Genomic DNA, 24,532 nt, shown 5'->3' with positions numbered 1-24,532 from the left:
TGAGCCTAACCTTCAAGGCATTCCAGAGGAGTCCACAGGAGGTGAGGTAATGCACATTTTTTATATTTATATTTATGTATAGTATATTAAACAATATACTTTATGTTTTTAGATATTCAAGTGACTCCAGATGCGCGTATGTCAGGAGGCGAGGTATGGCGCCCCAAACCTCGCCACGTAATCATACAACATGTGACGTCATATGCATAAAAATTTTCTTTTCCACAACGTAATAATATAATGCATATACGACAAAATAATGCCATCACCACACTATCTACGTCAGTGTAGCAGAAACAGTTTAATAAATACACACATACAACTCAAGTAAGACAATGAACCATATTGTCTCTATTTACTATCAACTACAGGACTGTTTGACTAGACACACCTAATCCTTCACCACTATCCTGTCTCACAGCATAGTCCTGTAACCTGCCCAACAGAAACAGCCCCCAAAGGGTGAGCATATACAACAATCATCATCGTAATACATAACAGTTATATTAACAACATAACATATAACTGAAATCATAACAGAAATACCCCCTTTGCCGTTTCTGGACAATCAGCCAACAACAATCTCAACAACATCACAATGCAACAACATCGACGATACGTCGCACCCCAACACCGGCGACAGCAATATCGTCGAACGAACAACAACATCGACGATACGTCGCACCCCAACACCGGCGACAGTAATATCGTCGAACGAATAACAACATCAACGATACGTCGCACCCCAACTCCGGCGACAGCAATATCGTTGAACGAACAACATCAACGTGACAACATCAACGAGACGTCTCCCAACAACGATAACCAACAACATCAACAATAATAAACAACAACAAATATAATACCAAATCACCCAAATCCAGTGATTTATCGTCGTTCAACACAATAGTATTCATCAATACTAAACAATAACAACATATGCTCGTACGTCAACACGTACCTAATAATCGAGTATATATACAATCTGGCTATTTCTTTGATCCTGAGGCTTGTGATGTATCTAAATAATTCAACAATAATTATCAGATCATTGTCACCGTATCAACACAATCATAACAGCCTCAATATATAACATCAAATAGCCCAACAACAATTAATTCAACAAAATATAAAACTCGATTATAAATTATTATCGCTCAATAATTTAATATTCTGGTGTATTTAATTCACAATACTACCATCAAATACACCCTAATTAATTTAACATCAAATAATAGCTATTTTACAACATCCGTCAAATTGCGAAAACTTTATATCAACGTGTAGCCTATACTTCGTAGACTCCGAATATATAATCAGAATTAATAACAGCTGACAAACAACTCACCAATTTCAATTCAACGATTAAAAATCCCTAATTATAATAATTTAGGAATAGTTCAAAACAACAACACAATAATATTCTCTACTTCGTTAAGATCATACACTATTCAACAATCTTCAATTTCAGTATGATTTAACAATTTATCGGATTTATTCCAGAAACCGACGAATTTCAAACATCACCAAAAATATGAAATTTATACCTCAAATCGAAGACCTCGTGTCAACGATCCCAAAACTGAAGTCGGTTCGTCGATTGGATAAACCGATAAGTCGCACGATCGAAAAGAAAATCAAAATTCTATTTTCTCTTCTAACCCTCCTCTCTCGTTCTCTCTGTTCAAATACCTTCTGCCAAAATGAATGAAACTCACGTGAGTTTCATATTTATCATCTTTTCTTTTTTTTTCTTTTTCAATTTATAATATTTAACATTTTTAACTTTTTAACACCGGTATATTCCTTTGAACCAGTCAAACGATCAAATTTTTCAAAACTCAAAACATGAAACTTCTACATCTTTGAGTTTTCTACGTTATATCCAAATTTCAAATCATTTCGACTTTCTATGACCAACATATGTCATATTTGCCTCTTTAAAATTAATTAATTATTTAGTAATCTCACGTTACTAAATCAACAACTTGTAATATTTACTTCAGGCATTACACGAGGCGACCACGTCGAGAGGTTATTAAACTATACCTTGTTTATTGTTCATATTTGCATTAAAGTTGTTACAATTGATCATTTTATAGATGACGGTGTGAGGACACTTGCGGAGACCGTGACACTGAAGGTAAACAACTCGCTTGCGCGAGTTAGGGCATCGATGCTCGACCGTTCGCCTAGTAGGATTCGAGGTTTTTACGCCGAATATGAGAAGTCTTTCTACGGACCCATGGCGATCGCAAACTCGCGTGTCACTTTCTCTGTAAGCTTTTAAATAAATCTTTTATAAAGTTTAAATTTGTAGAGAATTTCTTTTAAAACATTGAAAACCTTTTGTTATGTTGAATTCAGCACTTCGGCGAAGCTCTCCGTGGATTGCTTGAGATGCAGATCCGACATTCTGAAGATCCGACATTCTGAAGTGATGTCGGCAGATGATTCGTTGATGGACGGACATTTCTACGGTGCGATCTCAGTTTTGTCCGAAGATAAAGATATCGATTTCAAAATAAATCTGGCACGGATTGTGAGCAAAGTCAAAGGTAGTGATCCAGAATGGCCGTGTCTCTCGTGGGAAAAGGCACGAAGAATTCTCATCCCTGTCTACACAGATCGGCGCTGGTTTTTGCTAAAAATCGTGACAGGGGTGAATAAGTGCATTATATATGACTTGCTGCGAAGGCACGATCCCAAATTCAAAGATATGAATGAAGAAATAGAGCCTATACTTATAACCGCTGCTCGTCTGCTATCCATTGTTGGGAACAACCCACACCCCGAGAGACCATGGAATATAAAACTACATGATGAATTCCGTGCCAAGATTATACAGTACGTTGTCAACTTTCTATTTAAAATATAATAATTTCATTATTTTTTTTAATGTTACAATAAATATTAACTTCTCATTTTTTTCTTTTTCACAGTGAAGATTCGGGAGCATTTGTGTTAGCTGTTGTTGGATACTCTTTGTCTAGGAAGAGTGCGCAAGTAGTACTAACTTTAGATGATAGATTAGTATCTGAGTTTAGATATTTTTTAGCTTGTAATATGTTCCTTAATGATTGGTTATTATTGTGATATATCGGACAATTTTATGTCATTATTTGAATCACTTAATCACAATCTCAGTATTTTTTTACATTATAAAAAACACGATTTTGTTATATGTTTTAAGTTAAATGTGAATCGTTGAATCGTGGAATCACAATCGAACATTGATTCTTGTTTAGTTCACTGGTAGTTTTTTGGTCGACCACTCTCCTTTGTGGTCGACCATTCTCCTTTTTTGGTCGACCAATAACTTTTGGTCGACCACTCTAGCATTTTGGTCGACCACTAGTTTTTTGGTCGACCACTAGGTGTTTTGGTCGACCACCACTGTCCTTTTGGTCGACCAATGTGCTTTAGGTTTTAGGGTTTAGGGTTTTAGGGTTTAGGGTTTAGGGTTTAGACCTGTTAATTCACGATTTAAATTATGTGTTTTAAATTACAATCTCAGTATTTTGTTACATTTTAAAAAATATGATTATGTTATATGAACCGTGTAATCACAATCGAACTATTTTGTTATATTTTAAAAAATATGAATCGCAATTTCACGATTATGTTATATATAATAATTGAAATGTGTCACGATTTCACAAACATGTTACATTTAAAAAACCAAATGAATCATAATTTCAGGATTATGTTATATGTTTTAAATTACATATGAATCACAGAATCACAATCTCAGTATTTTGTTAAATATAGTTATGTTATATGAACCGTGGAATCACAATCGAACTATTTTGTATATTTTTAAAAATATGAATCGCAATTTCACGTTATATGTAATAATTGAAATGGGTCACGATCTCACAAACATGTTACATTTAAAATACCAAATGAATCGTAATTTCAGGATTATGTTATATGTTTTAAATTACATATGAATCACAGAATCACAATCTCAGTATTTTGTTAAATATGGTTATGTTATATGAACCGTGGAATCACAATCGAACTATTTTGTTATATTTTTAAAAATATGAATCGCAATTTCACGTTATATGTAATAATTGAAATGTGTCACGATCTCACAAACATGTTACATTTAAAAAACCAAATGAACCGTAATTTCAGGATTATATTATATGTTTTAAATTAGATGTTAATAACAAAATAACAACAAAAATATGAATATGAATCGTAATTACATATAAATCACGGAATCATAATCTTACAACTTTCCTAATTTCGACAATTATTAATATATATACAAAAAAAAAGTAATGGTCGACCATCAAGCTCATGGTAGACCATTAGTTTTTTTTGGTCAACCAAAAAAAACTAATGGTCGACCATTAGCTTGATGGTCGACCATCATTAGCCTTTTGGTCGACAACCAAGCTGACGGTCGACCATCAAGCTAATGGTCGACCATCAAACTAATGGTCCATCATTAGCCTTTTGGTCGACAACCAAGCTGACGGTCGACCATCAAGCTAATGGTCGACCATCAAACTAATGGTCGACCATTAGTTTTTTTTTTGGTCGACCATTAGTACAATTTTGTTCCACCCTCAGGCTATCTCTTGCTGAATTCACCGATTGAAGGAATTCTGTTTTGTTTTCTTCTGCCAACTCTCTTCTCTAACAAAGGAGGCAACACGAAAGGAAAATTAATGTTGCGTGGCCATTCATTTTCTTCCGGAACGAGATACACAGTCTCTGAGTAAGCCATGCACCATGACATTGTAGAATAGTACTCTGAACACATATCATATAAATCAATATTGGCTAACCCACTGGCTGCGATGGCATGAGCACATGGGATTCTATCAATATCAAAAACTCGACATGTGCATCTTTTTGATTCCAGGTCCACTATGGCCGAATGTCCACGACTCCTAACATCGAACTCTAAACGTCCTAATTCAAAAACTTGCATTCCCTGGGCATCTGTGAACCTGCTACGAAGAATTCCCTCGATCGTAGGGGTCATATTACTGTTACTTGCAATTGATGCGTGGCGATATCGGGCAAACCAAGATGAGGTCAGTTTCTGCAAAGAATCTAAGAGTGCAATGATTGGCAGCTTCCTTTCTTCAAGTATTCTAGCATTGATCGACTCAAACCCGTTTGTCGTCATGATATTGTAACGGGTCTTTGGACAATATGCTCGAGTCCATCTATCAAGTGAGTCTTTCTCGTCCAAATATTGCGCTGCCTCAGGATATCTATTCCTAAATTCATTGTATGCAATATCAAACTCGATACCCTTATAAATTTTTGCAATGCGCAAAAACATTTCGGTTGCACCCTTTTTTTTGCATCTAATTTTCATGTTTTGAGATAAATGCCACGTACAATGACCATGATGCGCATTCCTATATACACTAGAAACCGCATTAATGATTCCTTGATGCATGTCTGAAATTATCACCAATTCATCCTCGTCTGGTACTACTTCTAACAACTTCGTTAAAAACCAACTCCACGAAGAAGTACACTCGACATCTACGATTCCCCACGCCAAAGGATATTGGTGATAATTTCCATCTTGTGCCGATGCCACCAGTAAAACACCATTATACTTGCCCTTCAACCACGTACCATCAATTGATACAACTTTTCGCATACTTCGATATCCTCTAACGCATGCACCAAAAGCAAGAAACATATACTTGAATCGATTTTCCTCGTCAACAAATATGTCTGTTATGCTTCCTCGATTCATCTGCTCTACCATGTGCAAATAACAAGTCAATTTAGTAAAACTCTGCGTAGTATTATCTTTCAACATATTGTCTGCTAGTTCTTTCCCTTTCCAAGCCTTGTAGTATGATATATCAGCATTCATACTATTGCGCATCATCGACATCACTGCTTTCGGTACAATTGGCACTGGATGACCTTGGAAATTATCCACCAACATATCACGAACAACAGCAGAACTCGCTCCACGGATTCTCTTTCGTCTCTCTGTCAAATCACATGTGTGTGTGTTGCAATATGTCCGGACAGAGAATGCATGTGAATCAATTTTAATCTTTGAGGTCCAGATTCTTCACTTACAATCAGACACTACACATTTTACGGTGTACACTTTTTGGCTACTTTTAACCGTCTCAAATTCAAAGCAAGCTTCCAAACTTATTCTAATTAGCTCTTTTTTCACCGCTTCTCGGTTTGGAAACTCTTGACCAACAAACAAGTTTGAACCATCCGTGAATGAAAATGTGTCATTATCAATATCCACATATGCAACCAAATTTGCGTCATTAATTGCAACCACATTTGCCTCGACCTCATTTGCGTCATTACTGTGCTTCATCACATAACTCGACTGTGTTACTACGATCCACATGCATGGCATCCACATTATGTGCTTCGTCAAAAAAGACACTGCTACTATTACGATCCACATAAACAATATTCAAGTTAAAATATTCATCAAAATGCCTCTGTTCGTTAATATTCCAATTGTTTTCATCAATATCATATCCGTGCACATTATCAAAAGAATCAAAAAAAGCAACACGTTCAATTTCAACTTGAAGCACTGGCCTACTTCTCGGACAACCAAGATACAAATATGCTTTCAAATCATGGTCATTCTCTATATAAATTGGTTGAATGTTGCACGGCAAATCTAGAAGATAACTCAACCTCAAGTTGGCAGTGTCTTCTACTTTCCCAGCTCTATATAGTTCACTTTTTAAATTTTCAAAATAACAAATATCATCATCCACCGGAATAGCGACAAACTTTGCATTGGGCCCTGGATTCCATTTATATACTAGCCCCTCCGTCACTTCCCATTTCCCGTCGAAATGAACAACAATAACTGTTGGCATATCTACAAAATGCACCAACAAATATGATAATTAGAATGGACAAATTTTTTTAATAACAAAAAAAAAGGCAGCAAATGGTCGACCAAAAATTTTATGGTCAACCAAGAAAATTTCTTGGTCGACCGCTATTATGTCGGTCGACCAAGATGAATACATCACGGTCGACCGACTTAATTAGAGTGTGGTCGACCAAGAAATTCACTAAACATGGTCGACCAATAAGATTTTGGTCGATCACGAAAAATTCTTCTTGATCGACCATCTTAATTTTGATAGAACAAAATTATTGATTTTTATTTTGGTCGATGAAGAAAACAATAAACGACAAGTATTATTGATCTTAATTTTGGTCGATGAGTTCAAAGAAAATGGAGAAAACTTACTGTGATTTCTCTTCAAATACAGACTATAGACAAATTGGTCTTCAAATACAGAAGAATGAGGCAAGATCTGGATCTGAGGAATGAAATTCAAATACAGAAGAATGAGGCAAGATCTGGATCTGAGGAATGAGCACAACAACACCTGAGCACAACAACAGGGAAATGTGGTCAATTTCGATTTAATGCAACGCGGAAGCAGCAGATGCGGTAGATGAGTTATTTAAATTTGGGAAGCCGATAATGGGGGAAAATGTGCGTGAAATGAGAAGAAAGAGAAGATAACAAAAGTTATAATGTTAATTAAGGTTAAATGTACTAATCAAGAGTCAACTCCTTCTTTTCAAAAAAAAAAAGTCAGACTCCTTGTTTTTTAAATTCTTCATGTATTAATCCTATTTTTTTAATTGCCCCCCAATGTTCTGCTAAATAAAAAAAATAAAAATAAAAATTTTCGGGACCCACTAGAGTACGACTGCACCTAAATTTTAATTTATGTCTCCTAATTATTTTAAAAATAATTGTTAAAATGTGATAGGTTTAATTGGTAGCTGAAAACAATGTCAAGAAACAGTAAAAATAAAATAGAGAGTGATAACTGTTATGAAAAAGTAAAAATTTACGGTAAAAAGTAAATATCTCAAACTCTCAAAATTTATCAAACTACACACTTTATAATATTTTTCTCTCTCAACTCAATTGTAAATTTCTTCACAAATGGTGAGGCTATTTATAGAATTCCTTTGATAATAATCCAAAAATAAAATACATCATTACCTACATCATCACGCACAAATTTCTAATTTTATAACTCTTATTTTCAACATTCAAATATTCGACTATTACTTTTTCAACATTCAAATCTTTTATTTTTAACACTCGCCCTTGTGATGATGATCATGATACGATGATGTCTTCATTACGTGTTTTTGTACTGCCTCGTTAAAAACCTTACTGGAAAAAACCATTGGGATAAAAACCATAGTAAGGGAAAAAGAGTGCAGTCACGTAAACTCCCCCTCATGTTGACACGAACAATTTTTTTTTATTGTTTCTGAATATTGTCGTAGGAAGTGCCTTTGTGAAGAGATCTGATGAACTTTCACTTGATTGAATGTGACGAACATCAATATATTTATTCTTCTCAAGCTCTTTGGTGAATGCGAAGAACTTAGGAGGAATATGTTTAGTTCTGTCGCTTTTTATGTATCCTTCTTTCATTTGAGCAACACATGCAGCATTATCTTCATATAGTATCACAGGCTTCTCGTCGAATGATAATCCGCATGAGATTTGGATATGTTGGGTCATGGATTTTAACCACACACATTTACGGCTTGCTTCATGTAGTACAATAATCTCGGCATGATTTGATGAAGTTGTTACGAGTGTTTGTTTCTGTGAACGCCAAGAAATTGTAGTGCCTCCACGAGTAAATACATATCCAGTTTGGGAACGTGCCTTGTATGGATCAGATAAGTATCCAGCATCAGCATAACCAATTATACTTGGATTAGCATCTTTTGAATACAAAAGTCCCAAGTATGTCGTTCCTCGTAGATAACGGAATATATGTTTAATTCCGTTCCAGTGTCTCTTTGTTGGATATGTGCTAAATCTTGCCAATAAATTTACGGCAAAATATACATCAGGCCTTGTACAATTTGTAAGATACATAAGGGCACCGATAGCACTTAGATATGGTACTTCTGGACCAAGAATATCTTCATCATCTTCACATGGACGGAATGGATCCTTTTCTATGTTTAATGATCTAACAACCATTGGAGTACTTGAAGGATTGGATTTATCCATATTAAAACGTTTAAGTATCTTTTCTGTATAATTTGTCTGGTGAACAAACATTTCACATTTTTTTTGTTCAATTTGTAAACCCAGACAATACTTGGTTTTTCCAAGATCCTTCATTTCAAATTCTTCCTTCAAGTATGACACAACTTCTTGAATTTCCTTATTCGTTCCAATGATGTTTAAATCATCAACATATACAGCAATAATTATGCATCCGGATGTTGTTTTCTTAATGAAAACACAAGGGCATATTGAATTATTTACATATCCTTTTTTCATCAAGTGATCACTTAGCCGATTATACCACATTCGGCCGGATTGCTTTAACCCATATAATGATCTTTGTAATTTCACATACTGGGTTTTGAACTTTGTGCTTCAGGCATCTTAAATCCTTCAGGGATTTTCATATATATATTACTATCAAGTGATCCATATAAGTAAGCTGTAACAACATCCATAAGACGCATTTCTAAATTTTCAGATACCGCCAAGCTAATCAAATACTGAAACGTAATTGCATCCATCACGGGAGAATACGTTTCTTCATAATCAATTCCATGCCTTTGAGAAAAACCTTGTGCAACAAGTCGAGCTTTATATCTTACAATTTCATTTTTCTCATTTCGCTTTCGAATAAAAACTCATTTGTATCCAACAGGTTTTACACCTTCAGATGTAAGGACTATAGGTCCAAAAACATTACGTTTATTTAGCGAATCTAATTCAACCTGGATGGCATCTTTCCATTTTATCCAATCCTGTCGATTTTTACATTCACCAAAAGATTTTGGTTCATGATCTTCATTATCATTTATGATGTCAATTGCCGCATTATAAGAAAATATATCATCAATTTCTTCTATATCTTTTCGGTTCCATATTTTTTCAGTATTAATATAATTGATAGAGATTTCACGATTCTCGTCAGTTTGTGGTTCTGACAGAACATTTTCGTAATCATGTGTTTCTTCAGGAACATCATTCTCTATTTTGTGATCATCATGTGTTTCTTCAGGAATATCATTCTTTATTTTTGTGATCATCATGTTTCTCTATCAATTTTCTTTTTCGATGATTTTTATCCTTGGAACCGACTGACCTTCCATGCTTCAGACGTTTAATGACATCATGAGTATATTCAATTTGTTTCTTCGGAATTTCAATTCGAGCAGGGGCATTTGCAGCATGTATATATGATTTAGTCACCCCTTTTGTGTCTGCAAATGCATCTGGTATTTGATTTGCTATTCTTTGCAAGTGCACAATTTGCTGTACATCTTTTTCACATTGTTTTGTTCTTGTATCCAGATGTAACAATGATGATACATACCATGTAATTTTTTTTTCGGTATGTTTCTTGTCTCCCCCTAACATTGGGAAGATTTCCTCATTAAAATGACAATCAGCAAAACGTGCTGTGAACACGTCGCCTGTCTGAGGTTCAAGATATCGAATGATTGATGGACTATCATAACCGATATAAATTCCAATCTTTCTTTGAGGTCCCATTTTCTTTCGTTGAGGTGGTGCAATAGGCACATACACCATACATCCAAAAATTCTCATATGAGAAATGTCTGGTTATTTACCAAATGCAAGCTGAAATGGGGAGTATTTATGATATGCACTTGGTCTGATGCGAATTAATGCAGCGGCATGTAAAATTTCATGTCCCCATATAGAAATAGGGAGCTTTGTTTTCATAATCATTGGTCTAGCAATTAGTTGCAGACGTTTAATCAATGATTCAGCCAATCCATTCTGTGTATGTACATGAGCAACAGGATGCTCAACAATGATTCTCATAGACATACAATAATCATTGAAAGTTTGGGAAGTAAATTCACCAGCATTATCAAGTCTAATTTTCTTGATTGTATAATCGGGAAATTGATTCCTCAATTTTATTATTTGAGCAAGTAATCTTGCAAATGCAACATTTCGAGTTGACAATAAACATACATGTGATCATCTGCTGGAGGCATCAATCAATACCATAAAGTATCTGAATGGTCTATATGGTGGATGAATTGGTCCACAAATATCACCCTGAATACGTTCAAGAAACATTGGTGATTCATTTTGGATTTTGACTGATGATGGTCTTATAATAAGTTTTCCAAGAGAACATGCTTTACATCGAAACTTATTATTCTGAAAGATCTTCTGGTCTTTCAGCGGATGACCATGTGTATTTTCTATAATTCTTCGCATCATTGTTGAACCAGGATGTCCTAATAGATCATGCCAATTGGTTAATATTGAAGAATTATCAACTACCATATTTGATTCAATGAGACTTATATGTGTATAATGCAATCCAGTAGGAAGCATTGGTAGTTTTTCATTCACATATTTCTTTCCTGATTTATATGTGATAAGACACATATATTTCTCATTCCCTTCGTTCATTGTTTGAGTATCATGCCCATGGGAATATATATCATTAAAACTCAACAAATTTCTTTTCGATTGTGGTGAATATAAAGCATCATTGATAAAAAAATTTGTACCATTAGGTAACAAAAATTGTGCTTTACCACATCCTTTAATCAAGTCTACAGGACCTGATATTGTATTCATCATTGTTTTTGTTGGTTTTAATTACAAGAAATATCTTTTATCTCGGAGGATAGTGTGCGTTGTACCACTATCGGGTATGCAAACTTCAGCTTTGTTCATAGCATTTTTCATGTTTGAACTTCAAAAAAAATATGCAATGAAATAAAATTACTGACAATAAAATACAATAAAATACATATGTAAAAAATATAGCACACGATAAAACATTATCATACGGGTACATAAAATATTTTACATATTTATTCCACCAGCAAATTGATCATTGTCTGAGAAATCAATCAGAAAATCTCCAGCATCAAAATGAGTTGAATCACTCAAAGGTTCACTCTGTTCAGTGAAGTTGGTCTCATTTTATTTCCCCTTTATTGATTCTTTATAAAGTTTACAAAGGTGCTCAGGGGCCTCGACAAATACGGGACCAATGCCCTGGAGTACCACATCTGAAACAAGAAATTTCAAATCTTTTCGAGTGATTCTCATTAACACTCATATTTTCATGATGTCTTTTCTGTGGATGGCTTGGGACACTCTTTTGAGATGAGTTATCGAAGTAGCTATCTCGATTATTTTCAAAACCACGGCCGTGTCCACGACCACGACCACTTCCACGTCCACGTCCACGTCCACGACCACGACCTCGATTTCGTCCTCGACCAAAATCTTGTGTATAACTTTGATTTTGATTTCCAGATTTAAATTCATTTTTGCTTACGACATTTACTTCAGGAAATGCCGTTGAACCAGTGGGTCGTGCCTGATGATTTCTCATTAACAGCTCATTATTTTTTTCCGTCACAAGGAGACAGGCGATAAGTTCAGAATATCTCGAAAATCCACGCACTCTATATTGTTGTTGTAGAGTTATATTCGATGCGTGAAAAGTGGAAAATATTTTTTCAAGTATTTCCAATTCAGTAATCTCGTGCCCACAAAATTTCAATTGCGAGATTATTCTATACATCGCCGAGTTGTAATCACTGACTTTTTTAAAATCTTGGAATCTTAACGTATTCCATTCATCTCGGGCGGTCGGAAGTATAACTTCCCTTATATGTTCGAATCTTTCTTTTAATCCATTCCACAAAGCCATGGGATCTTTTTCAATTAGATATTCACATTTCAATCCATCGTCGAGATGTCGACGCAAAAATATCATGGTTTTTGCCTTTTCTTGTGATGTCGATATGCCATTTTCTTTTATGGTCTCACTTAGACCCATGACTCAAGATGCATTTCTACATCGAGAGTCCATAGCATATAATTTTTCCCCGTAATATCAAGAGCAATGAATTCGAGCTTTGTCAAGTTTGACATGGTGGTACTAAAAAATTACGATGCATTTTATTAGTTAATGAATATTGCAATACAAAGTAATGGATAAACAATAAGTACAAGCATTCGTAAAAATAAAGAAAACACACGGGAGAATATTCTCCGATAAATACAAGACTCGTGAGTATGATAACCAAAATAATTAAAAATAACCTTGAGAAAGTCATCTTCTTTTTTCTTCGAAAATTTGATGAAGAATAATTTTTAGAGAAGAAGTGAAAGTTGGAGTAATTGAATGTGTTTGTGATATCATATTTATAGGGCAAAAACTAGCCGTTTTGTTACCGTTTATGACCGTTGGTGTACAAAAAAATTAATGTATGTATTTGTAAAATTTTATGGTAATAATATGATGTATATAATATTAGTCATGTTTAAATAATTATGTATATCATATCACATTATTATAATGCGGTGTCACAAGTTATTTTGTTTAAAAACTTTATAGGCTTTTATACCTGTCGTGTCCTTTACCGGTAGTGTGGGATGTCGTCTTAACATCCTTCCAAGATTTATAACAAGTTTTTGAAAAATTTATTTTTATTATTTCTGAATAACATTATATTATATATATTAAATAGATACACAATAAATAAATAAACAGTGAAATAAATATTATTACTTTTGTTACCTTTTTCTTCTGTTTTGGAGCTTGGAAAAATATGGAGGACTTTTAAAGCTTCGTGTTGATAACGTGTTATGAAAAAGTAAAAATTTACGGTAAAAAGTAAAAATCCTCACTCTCAAAATTTACCAAACTACTACACTTTATAATATTTTTCTCTCTCAACTCAATTGTAAATTTCTTCACAAATAGGTGAGGCTATTTATAGAATTCCTTTGATAATAATCTAAAAATAAAATACATCATCACACACAAATTTCTAATTTTACAACTCTTATTTTCAACATTCAAATATTCAAGTATTACTTTTTCAACAGTTCAAATCTTTTATTTTCAACAATAACAAGTAAAGTTAAGGGCATTTTGGTCAATTTATGTGTCAAATACAAATTTTTAGGGAAAAAATTTACTGTGAGAGGGTCTCACGGGTCGTATTTTGTGAGGTGGATATCTTATTTTGGTCATCCATGAAAAATATTACTTTCTATTGTGAATATCGATAGGGTTGACTCGTCTCACAGATAATGATTCGTGAGATCGTCTCACAAGAGACCTACTCAATTTTTAGACTCCGATGTTTTAAACTTGAATTTTGAAAAATGAAGGATTTATTAACATATTAATTTAAATCATGATGTTTTATGCCTCTTTTGCAAGTTAGAGGGACGATAGTTAAATATTACCCCAATTTGTAGGAATACATCGAGGCAAAGAAAACAACACTTTTTTGGTTTAACAATTTCTATTGAAATATCATAGAGAATAATTTAAATAAAAAATAATTAAAATAGTGATAATTTTCACCAAATTATTGACGTGTGGGTAATTAATATTGATTGAAAATGTAGCTCACAGAAAGCATTGATCGAAAAAGTATGAAACCATCATTTTCATGCACTGGATTCACTAATTTAAGTTTAAACGAAATTGCTAGCTTGTTTGTAAGTTTACAAACGCAACAAGCGTGCACTTTTCTAATAAAGAATACCAAATTTACAAGGGTTCGCATCTTGGGAATTTTGAGGTGAGATCTCTTAATTTGAACATATTCAAAATGAACTTGTGAGGACAAAATCAAAAGGTTAGTCAAAAACATTGGACTCGCGCTTTACATTTCCAATATTTGAGCAAAGCACAACCACTCCCCTTTCTAGGCTGCGTCCACTATTAAATGACCACATTTGATGTGTTGCCTTATGTCAAATTCTTGTTTCGGTCTGTTGAGCAAACGACAATCTTCCATCAAGAAGAACAGAGGCAGCCTGAATATTGTTTATTCTATTCTTCCTCAGAGAATTTGGGTCTACTCCTACTTTATGAGCTGCAACAACTCCTATGGCCTCCCAGTAATTCGACACCTTCACCTGTAGTTAGAAAAATATATACTTGATAAGTTCATAATTTTCAAGTATTTGCTGCCACATTCATGTTTCAATCGTAACATTGTATCTTTGTTTTGTTTACAATAACTGGTCTATGAGATAATAAGGAGAACGATGGAAAGAACTGGTTTTAGCCTTTAGGATACATGAAAACTAGGATTGGGAAATTTGCCAATCTACAATTTGTTAGTATGTTAGACATAAACCTCCATTTACATACTAATGTCATTCTTCAAGCAAGAGAAAGCTAATAACCGAGGCTTCAAATCATACCATCGAATTGAAATATAAGCTGTTACTAGAATATACTTGTGAGCAAGCAAGGCATTAAAATTATGCATTAGTGACGCCATTTTTATCCTTAATTAAATATTCCAAGCCATCTTCAATGATCACATACCAAAGAAAGAACTAATAAGGTTAACCAACCTCTTCTTCGTGTCAATTTGTAACAAGAAATCGTTTGGTCAGGTTCATCTATATACACATAAAAGTATGGATTTCCTCGAATATTTGTTCTCATTGCAAAAGGACAAAATTGTACACATAATTATTTCTATCATTGTATTATAATGTTATTACTACAATACAATTGCAAGAGATTTTCTATTCGATATCTCTTGAACAATCTCATGTTCCTAAATTGCAGATGTTCTTCATTACAACACTATTATAACATAATAATCACTAGATGTTTTTATCTTAGGCCCATTGAGTTGTTTTGTGTTCTTAATTTTATTATCTACTTATTGTGATATTATTGGAAGAGATTTTTTTATCAAATGGCTCCGGAGTTGTCCTATGTTTATAATTAGGGGAAACTCCATAAAATCCCCAAACCCTATTTCTAATTACACATCAGTCCTCATGTCAGAGTTTACAGCTAAAAATGTCTTGTTTGGAAGATTTTTTAACAGAAGGAAAAGAAAAGAAATGAAATGGAGGAAAAATTAATCAAAATATTTTCCTCCCAAAAGTGGAAGGAAACTCAACTTTACTTCTTTTATCAAAATATTTTCCTTCCACTTCTTTCCCTCCCAAACAAAAAACATTTATTTCCTTTCTATCTTTTTTCAACTCTCAAACAAAAAATATATATCATTTCTCTTCTCTACTTCTCTTTTTTCTTATGGTCTTTTCACTTTCTTTTCTCTCCCAACTCCCAAACCAAGACTTAGGCACCCCTAGTTTAGAAATGTTTTTTTTTTAATTCAGTCCCCAATCACACAAACCTTCCTTGTTTCTCGATTTCTCATATTCCCCAAAATCTCAACTTCGTAACTTTCCCTAAAATCTCCTGCTGACACCCGAAATCCTTTCTTGCACTTGTTATTTCCCTTACAATCAACTGAAATTTTACCACCCTAAATATCCAACCAACACCCGAAATTGTTACTTGTTCTTTTCGTTTTCCCCCATAAAACATCTTATAATTCATCAACATTTGGCCTAAATTTCAGCAGCCTGTCAGCTACCCAACAGCCGGTCTGTGGCAGCCTCAAAACCATCATCTTCCACTAATAATTTTTTATATTTTCCCAAAAATTTCTTGGTGTTCTGGATTCCAACAGCATGGTAAGTGTGTTTCGATTTCTGATAACGGCAAGAGTTTGGGAAGTTCGAATGTGGTTTTTTCGGTAGCTGTCACTACAAGAGCAGACTATATATGATTTTAATCAATAATCACATGAGTTCATGGAGCTTTTTTCACCCTATTGAGAAAAGGTGAGGATAGTAGGCCTAATTTAATATCGTTGCTATACCAAGCTCCTCATGAGAGATATTTCCAAACTTGAACGATGATGTATACTATATGCTTCATCTCCACACATGTATGAAGCTGACAATCACCGATACAAGGGCGGTGAGGAAAAATAATCCACCTAGAGGCAGTAGACATTAAGTTATTGCAGTTTTAAAATTTTGTATAATGATTATTTTTTAAAAAATAGTAATGTTTTGTTTTATTAAATACTAAACTTTATAAGAGCAGTACTGAATAAAACTAGATTTATACTAAATGGTCAATGAAATATTCCTACAAAACCAGTCACATGTAATGGAGGTGCATCTTAGTGTTGATGATGATAGTACTCCACCAATACCCATTTCGTATTAATCTCACTTTGTGAAATAATTAGCCCAAGTTTCTAGAAGTGCTCTACCATATATGTTTGAGCAAGCACATGCTATCGAGATTGTGTAAGGAAACCAAGCAGATTGTAGAAAAAACCGAAGTAAAGAGGAGGTTTTAGTTGGGAGGTACCGCAGGAATCCCAAGTTTATCCGGTGTATCACTGAGAACTGTATCATTCTCTCCAACAGCAATTAAAAGTGGCTGCAAAAATCAATAGTTGTAACAGACATTAGAACTTCTCCATTTTGAGGTTTGACAAACCGTACATTCGGCTTAAATCACAAAAATTGGTTCTGAAATAGATGGGTGTCGGCATATACCCTGTTTGCTTTGCTATTAGCAAATGCAAGAGCAGCGGCTCCTCCCCAAGCATCAATTGGTAGAATCACACTATCAACATCACTAGCAACTAGACAGTCCTTTTCCAAAGATTCGGAGCTGCGGACTAAGTATTGAGGTGCATTACTAAGTCCAGCAAGCACACATGGCAAGAATGTGTATCCTATCTGTCAAATGAACATGTGATATAGACATGATTTAGCGTAAAACATGCTCCCAAGAATAATTTATACAAATTAAATAAAGGAAAAGCTAGCTGCAAAACGAGAACACGTGATGCATGCATACTACAATTTGAGCCGATTATTGCTTCTATCTTCCATTTTGAGAATACAGTGCACAAAATCCAGGTGAAGTTTCGTAAATGGTGTAATTTCAGGATACCAAGATAAAGAATAAATATATTTCACCTCCTCAGCAGCTGCTTTAGGACATAAAGAAGGACTCAATGGAAAAGGTAATAATGCAGGAGCATGGGCACATGGAATTCCAAAATTCTTCACCACTAGGTGGCTTATCACCGCCTCCAAACCCGCCAAAAGATCAATTCCCTGTAGTTGAAAAGGGATGAATTAGAATGATCTATGGAATTTAGACTCCTGTCTTAAGTCTTTCATATTGTTTAGAACCGGTAGACGTGAACCACAACAAACTTGTCAACAAAGAAAATTGCATAGCTTATCAAATAACGCATACCAACCCTTGCCGATAACCGCTCACATCATCATCTGGGAAGCGTGCCACAACCGCGACTGCATTCACCCGAGATCTCTCAACTAATGTCCTTACAGCCCTTAATAATGAATCGGGATGCTGTATCCTCCCAGTAGATTGTCCACTTGTTGGGTCAACCCACTTTTCCACCTAGTTATGCACAGAAATTTTTTCGAAAACTCTCTAAACAATAATACTTGAACTTCCTTCATGAATTGCAAGTATACTCTTTTCTAAGAAATATTCATTTCCCAAAATCCATAGTTAACATATAGAATGCCACATTGTCATGTCAATAACTACCATTGTATAAATAACTTCGAAATGTAAGATTTCAACCAATCACTGTGCATAACCAATCACTGTGCATATGAAGGAAAACCTGCCTCCCATTTACTGTGTTATATGACTTTTTTTCTTTTATCATAGCTTTGTTCACATGTGAATTGCAAAAGTTTCAACTCCATCTCCTCGCTAATTTAATCTAAATTAATTATGTGAAACACTTTTACATCAGGACCATTTTTGTTTTGTTTTGTGAAATTTTCCCATATAATTGGACATGAAGTACTTCCAAATGAATGAATTTTATCAATGTCGTAAAAAAAGAGTGCCAGGGCTTTGGTTACGATTTTTTAGACATTTTTAATCAGAATAATGGAAGTGTTTGTTTCATTCTCTGCCAATATTTGCCAATAAGACATCTGTCAGCATTTGGCTTTTGTTTTCCTTAAAAAATTGGCTTGTGTATTCCACTTAACATCTGCAGCATACCAAGATGATTCTAGTTACTGCCTTTCGATGATATATTATATTATGAATCAAACATATCATCAATCCCTGAAATATGTGGGTAAGAGGTGACATATGAATCATTTACCTGTAGAGCAGTGTCTGTTACTGTATAATCTATGATAGGCAAACCTAGAGAAGCCCTTGTTGCATCCACAACTTGTAAATGACGAATGCGAAGGTCTCCCTCTATTCCAGCATCAAGAACAAGCCCCACCTTACCCAAGTTAAAAGTATAGAGTATGGTCATGTTCAATCATTACAGAAAAAAAAATATGGGCAGCCATAAAACAGAGACAACTGATGTAAGGATCCACCAGGTGGTGAAGCATACCTTATTCTGGTGAACCGGCTGCAGTGCCCAAATGCCTTCAGCGAATCTATCTAAAGCATAGCCCTCAACATATAACACATTTGGCATTGGCCAATAAAGCATTGCAGCATTTAGAACCTGTATAGATTTTTAATGTAAAAGACAAGTGACACCTTTATGCACTCAATTAAATAAGCACTCGGTATGAAAAATGAAAAGCAGTCACAATAAACCCTATTGATGCAGAGCATCTGAGCTTTCAGATTAGTATAATGATTACAGAATAAATTGATTTGGTACGACATGACTCTCTTCCTTTGCATAGGCAACAGGTTATTCTTGCACCTCCAGTCATTCATTAGTTCTATGACTATCACAGTAACTCTTTAAAATAATTGTGTTGCCAATTAATTATAAACACTCGTATAGATGAGGATCGTTATCTAATGTGTTTGCAGATGCATTTTGGCCTTATTGTTTTGTTTTCTAGCTAACTTATCATCAATCATATCCCCTACAAAACTCTTTTCCAATCTTCTAAACATTCTTTTGTGTCTTAAGAAAAGCCCGCTGTTATTCATTTTATAGGGAAATTATGACGGCAATTAAAAGCATGACCAGTAGGTTTTCATCCAAGGAAAGCTTTCCAGCAGCGTGCTCTGTTCATAAAGTCCCATCTGATTTCTATCTCTTTGTTTAGCATTGTCCAATAAACCGGACATAGTACAAGCATTGTGAAGAGGCCCGTTCAAATAAAATGAGCTTCTGGGTGCCAACAAACAATATTTAGCGCCAAATTCAAAAAATCCCAACACTTTTCCACTTAACTGTTCCCAGACAGCTACACTCTTACATTCTCACAGGTTTTGGTAAAATCTCCACGCTACTCTAATTCCCAAAACTGAAAACACAACAAAGATAAGAGAAAAATTCATAAAAAGTACATCAGAACGAAACTTTTCCGAACGAAGAAGCATACATTAGGATGAGATATGAGGCAATCGACAACATTGGCCAGAGTGCGAGCCACCGGCAAGGCATCCCCTGCATAACCACCAATTGCAGCTCCTACTCCGGTCGGTACTATCATCACACTAGTGTACGGCCTCTTATGCTGCTCAAAATACATACAAACACTTTTAACTAAAGCAAAAAACGCATAGAACTGATGCTTGCACCTGCGTTACAGATAATACTAAACCCAAACACAAATAATCGTACTAAATTTCTTCGTATAACTGGCCTTGCACGAGAGGTGGAAATTTGAACATGATACGACTGACCAGACGGCAGGCTTCCGGACTGATCCTTGGCCGACGGCGGAGTGAAATGAACGGCACGCGATAAGGCTCGCCATTCCACCAGCTTTGTCCCTTCCCGAACCAGCAGCTGCCTAATCCCAAACCTTTGCTGTGAAAATATAAACGAAGCTGCATATATGACGTTTGTCGTATTTCTTTTTAAAAAAAAAAATCATTTTTATTAATAATTGTTTCCTTTTATTTTAACTTCACAATAACATAAATTCGGCGACATGTTGGCCAGCTTATGAGGTTAAATCGATACCTTCTATTATTGAAATAATTAAATGATAAATTTGGTTGTTTTACCAAAAAATATACAGTACAACCTTAAAAAAACATTTAAAATATGCTCTTTATCGAAAAAAATTAAACAATTACTAAATCAAATATTCTTCAATCTCTAAACTCAACTAGAAAAATAATGTTCTTAAAATATTTAATATTATTTTATTTAAAACAATTATTTTATTCCATAAATTATTTATTCATAAATTGATTAAATACGATAAAATCTTTCACTTTAAATTATAGGATTGATAGGAGCCGTTTTTCATGTTTTATTGTGTCATTTTTAGCACGTTGTTGTTAAGTGTGGTTCATTTTTGTGTTACTTGCATTAGTTGGTTTTATCTTTGACTTGTATATATAGGTCAACTTGGGGATTTAGTGATTCATTCAATAATACAATATCATTGTTTTTTCTCTTCACACTCTTCAATCGAAGTTCTTCACAGCAACCATGGCGGTTTGATCCAAATTGTGATCACCTTCTAACATGGTATCAGAGCGAATTTAATCGCTTCCGCAAAATTAATTGTCTTCGTCCATGGTGGTAAATCCTATCAACATTAGCTTCAATGATCCTCTTTATCTGCATCCTTCGGATACTCCTGGGGTTTCTCTTGTTCTTGATCCATTGATCGGTAATGAGAATTACGGTGTGTGGAGTCGCGCTATGTTGCTTGCTCTACGTGCCAAGAACAAGCTTGGATTCATCACTGGAGCTTCTCGAAAACCAGCAGAAAATCAGCCTACATTGCATCAATGGGAACGATGCAATGCAATTGTCCTATCCTGGATCATGAGCTCTGTTTCGAAGGAAATCTTCAGTGGAATCATATATTTCACAGAGGCTGCTGGTGTTTGGGCAGATCTGAAAGAGAGATTTGATAAAATTTGTGGATCGCGCATTTACACTCTTCATCAGGAAATTGCACTCTATTCACAAAGTTCCTCCACAATCTTTGTGTATTTCTCGCATCTGAAGAAGATATGGGATGAATATGCCTCGCTTGTTACGCTACCGTTTTGTAGTTGTGATACTGCCAGAGCTTATGTTGAGCATGATCAACATCAACACCTTCTTCAATTTCTCATGGGCTTGAATGACAGCTATGGACACATTCGAAGTCAAATCCTTATGATGAATCCGTTACCATCAGTTATTCAAGCTTATTCCATTCTCAGTCAAGAGGAATCACATAGGAATGTTCTATCATCCTCAACGATTGTTAATGTGCCTGCGGCAGCATTTTACTCCTCATTTAATAAAGGGGGTGATTCGATGAAATGTGAGAATTGCAATATTCCCGGTCACACTGTAAGGCTCGAAATTTATTAGTCTTCATTGATGTAATATTCGAAAGATATGAGTATGCATGACATGTAATGAGAAGCACTAAATGAGATTATGAAGTGGTGCATGAAATATAGACCGCACTCGCGGTAAGGAAAGGACCGCACATGCGGTTGAGCTCATGAATTGTGGAAGAAGTACAATAGCATGAGCGCACCCGCGCCTAAAGAAGGACCGCACCCGCGGTGGATAGGCAGAAAGTTGGCCATTTTTACAGTAGGGTCACCGCACCCGCGGTCCAGAAGCAGCGCACCCGCGGTGCTGCTACAGTAGTACTACCGCACCCGCGGTGCAAACCAGACCGCACCCGCGGTCGGCGATGTTAGGATATTGATAGGGTTGCCGAGAGTTAAGCGCACCCGCGGTACCCTGTGCGAGAAAGCCACCCTTGATCCTTATGTTGACACACGGCATATATATATATATACACTTGGGCTGAGTCATTCTTTCTTCAGATTTGCAAGAAAGAACCGAGAGCTATTCCAAAAGAAGTGAAAGGTTTCTTTCATGTAGACTTGAGTTTGTGCAAAATATACTCATCCAAACTTCAATACAAGAATAGAATTGTGTACCTTGTATCAAGAGCTATCTAAGGATGTAAGTTTGGTTAAATTTCAGCATGATTTAGATTCCATATGTTGAAAGAATTATAATATGATAGTTATATTGTGTTCTTGACATATTGAGCAAAGTATATACACAACCGGATCGAAGAACGGACGTTGTATGCTATTGTAACTATTTTCCAGCATGTTTAGAGTTAACTTATGCAAATTTTGAGTACTATCATAGGCTTATGATGATGATTATGAGTTGAGACCTATGAATTATTGATATATGTGGGAGTTGGATTGACCGGTATTGAGAAATTACGTCGTTATGCCGTCAAATGATACCGAGGTCAAGTATTGAATTGGATATGTGTTGATTGAGATTAGAGATTGATAGAATATGTATCAACATTTCCATTTCAGATTTGATATTGACAGATTCGTCTTCGAGACTTCGACTACGACAGATTGTTCGACTGAAATGTATAATTCATGTTTTGTTTTGGGGAAGATACAACTCAAATGAGATTCAATTTGAGTTGCCCAACAAAATCACATACTAGAATTGTTGTTTACCTTTTGATATGATTGATTTGTTTATGGAATTATATTCAAATCTCTTGATATGACGATGCCTTGTTTATAGATTTATATTCAAGCATTTGACATAGGAGAGTCATTGGCAGACTTGCTAAACTAGATGTTCGGTAGTATCGACGCTTCGGATCAGATTCACTCTGATTGTAGACATTCGATACAGACATGATCGAAGTCTAGGAATAAGACGTACAGTTACCCCGATTGGGAGGGTAGGTGACAGACAGTGACGTCTTATTCACACCGGGATCCCTAGAGTTAGAGTCGAGTCGAGTCAAGATATGAATTGAATTGAGTAGCATGCTTATTTTATTTTGATTTCAGAGATTATGGAATCCATTGTTACTGCATGCTTATTTTGATTTGGTTTCTAGACTATGAAACCTATTGTTATGAATTTTATGCATGATAATATGATTTATATTGTGTATATGCATGTATACATGTTTTATACTGGGATTTATTCTCACCGGAGTATCCGGCTGTTGTCTTGTTTTGTATGTGTGCATGACAACAGGTGGGACATGATCGGGGTCAAGAAGATGATGAGAGAAGATGCGTTAGAGTGGTGATTCCGGACTTGGATGTAGACTTGGTTTAATACTTGAAATTTAGTAGTTAAACCATAGATTAGTTTGAACTAGAAGCATGTTGTACAAGACTTGTATTATTATACTGGTTGTATAATAGATTGATTCCATTACCTTCCGCATTTTAAAGAAAAAATATTAGACCATGTTTATCTTAATTGATAATTAAATCCCAAAGATGATTAAGATAATGATTAGCGTCCGGGTCCCCACAACAGGTGGTATCAGAGCGATAGATCCTTTAGACTGAGATAGAAGAGAATGAGCGGGGTAGAGTGAGTTTTCTTTCCTTGCATGTGATTGCTAGCATGAAATTTATTTTAATGTTGATTTACATTATGTATGCTAGCATGATACTATGATTTACTGCTTTGAAATACATGTTTACCTGATTATCTGATTTGAGTTGGTATTATGTATTATTGAGTATGAATCAGATCTGATTCATGATCAGCAGTAAGATGATCCGAGAAAGAATGGAACATGTTTGTAGTATTTGGAGTACTAATGTTTTGATAAGCAGATATACCTCCACGGAGAATTCCAGAAAGGGGTAGTACTTCGACTGAACAGATAGATGTA

At 35.0% G+C, this 24,532-nt stretch overlaps 3 protein-coding genes and 2 long non-coding RNA genes across 6 annotated transcripts; 2 read left to right on the top strand and 3 right to left on the bottom strand.

The window, feature by feature from the left end:
• Positions 1–61: 61 nt before the first annotated feature.
• LOC142544979 (uncharacterized) lies at positions 62–3,079 on the top strand. Of its 2 annotated transcripts, XR_012820176.1 has the most exons (4): positions 62–153; positions 2,019–2,034; positions 2,103–2,847; positions 2,943–3,079. It is a non-coding gene; the product is annotated as an uncharacterized LOC142544979 (long non-coding RNA). The 2 variants fall into 2 exon arrangements; XR_012820175.1 differs by having other exon boundaries at positions 2,019–2,847.
• LOC142544978 (uncharacterized) lies at positions 287–1,699 on the bottom strand. The gene is made up of 3 exons (XR_012820174.1): positions 1,548–1,699; positions 962–1,021; positions 287–435 (listed from the first exon to the last, which is right to left on the bottom strand). It is a non-coding gene; the product is annotated as an uncharacterized LOC142544978 (long non-coding RNA).
• A 1,509-nt stretch (positions 3,080–4,588) lies between the features above and the next one.
• On the bottom strand, positions 4,589–5,938 carry LOC142544377 (uncharacterized). Its single transcript, XM_075651432.1, has one exon. It carries the CDS (start codon positions 5,936–5,938, stop codon positions 4,589–4,591), a length of 1,350 nt encoding a protein of 449 aa, XP_075507547.1.
• An 8,559-nt stretch (positions 5,939–14,497) lies between these two features.
• LOC142547494 (uncharacterized) lies at positions 14,498–20,701 on the bottom strand. The gene is made up of 9 exons (XM_075655821.1): positions 20,516–20,701; positions 20,252–20,386; positions 19,294–19,410; positions 19,048–19,176; positions 18,150–18,317; positions 17,864–18,004; positions 17,435–17,620; positions 17,244–17,315; positions 14,498–14,959 (listed from the first exon to the last, which is right to left on the bottom strand). Exons 1-9 carry the CDS (start codon positions 20,627–20,629, stop codon positions 14,795–14,797), a joined length of 1,227 nt encoding a protein of 408 aa, XP_075511936.1. The 5' UTR covers positions 20,630–20,701; the 3' UTR covers positions 14,498–14,794.
• A 701-nt stretch (positions 20,702–21,402) lies between these two features.
• Positions 21,403–22,197, top strand: LOC142544376 (uncharacterized). The gene has a single exon (XM_075651430.1). The coding sequence runs from the start codon at positions 21,403–21,405 to the stop codon at positions 22,195–22,197; it is 795 nt and encodes a 264-aa protein (XP_075507545.1).
• Positions 22,198–24,532: the final 2,335 nt, after the last annotated feature.

Source organism: Primulina tabacum, chromosome 5 (genome assembly GCF_025594145.1).
Source record: "Primulina tabacum isolate GXHZ01 chromosome 5, ASM2559414v2, whole genome shotgun sequence".
In the NCBI taxonomy this organism is placed as follows: Eukaryota; Viridiplantae; Streptophyta; class Magnoliopsida; order Lamiales; family Gesneriaceae; genus Primulina; species Primulina tabacum.
The sequence above is the reverse complement of the archived record's forward strand: the minus strand, read 5'-3'. Positions and strand labels throughout refer to the sequence as shown.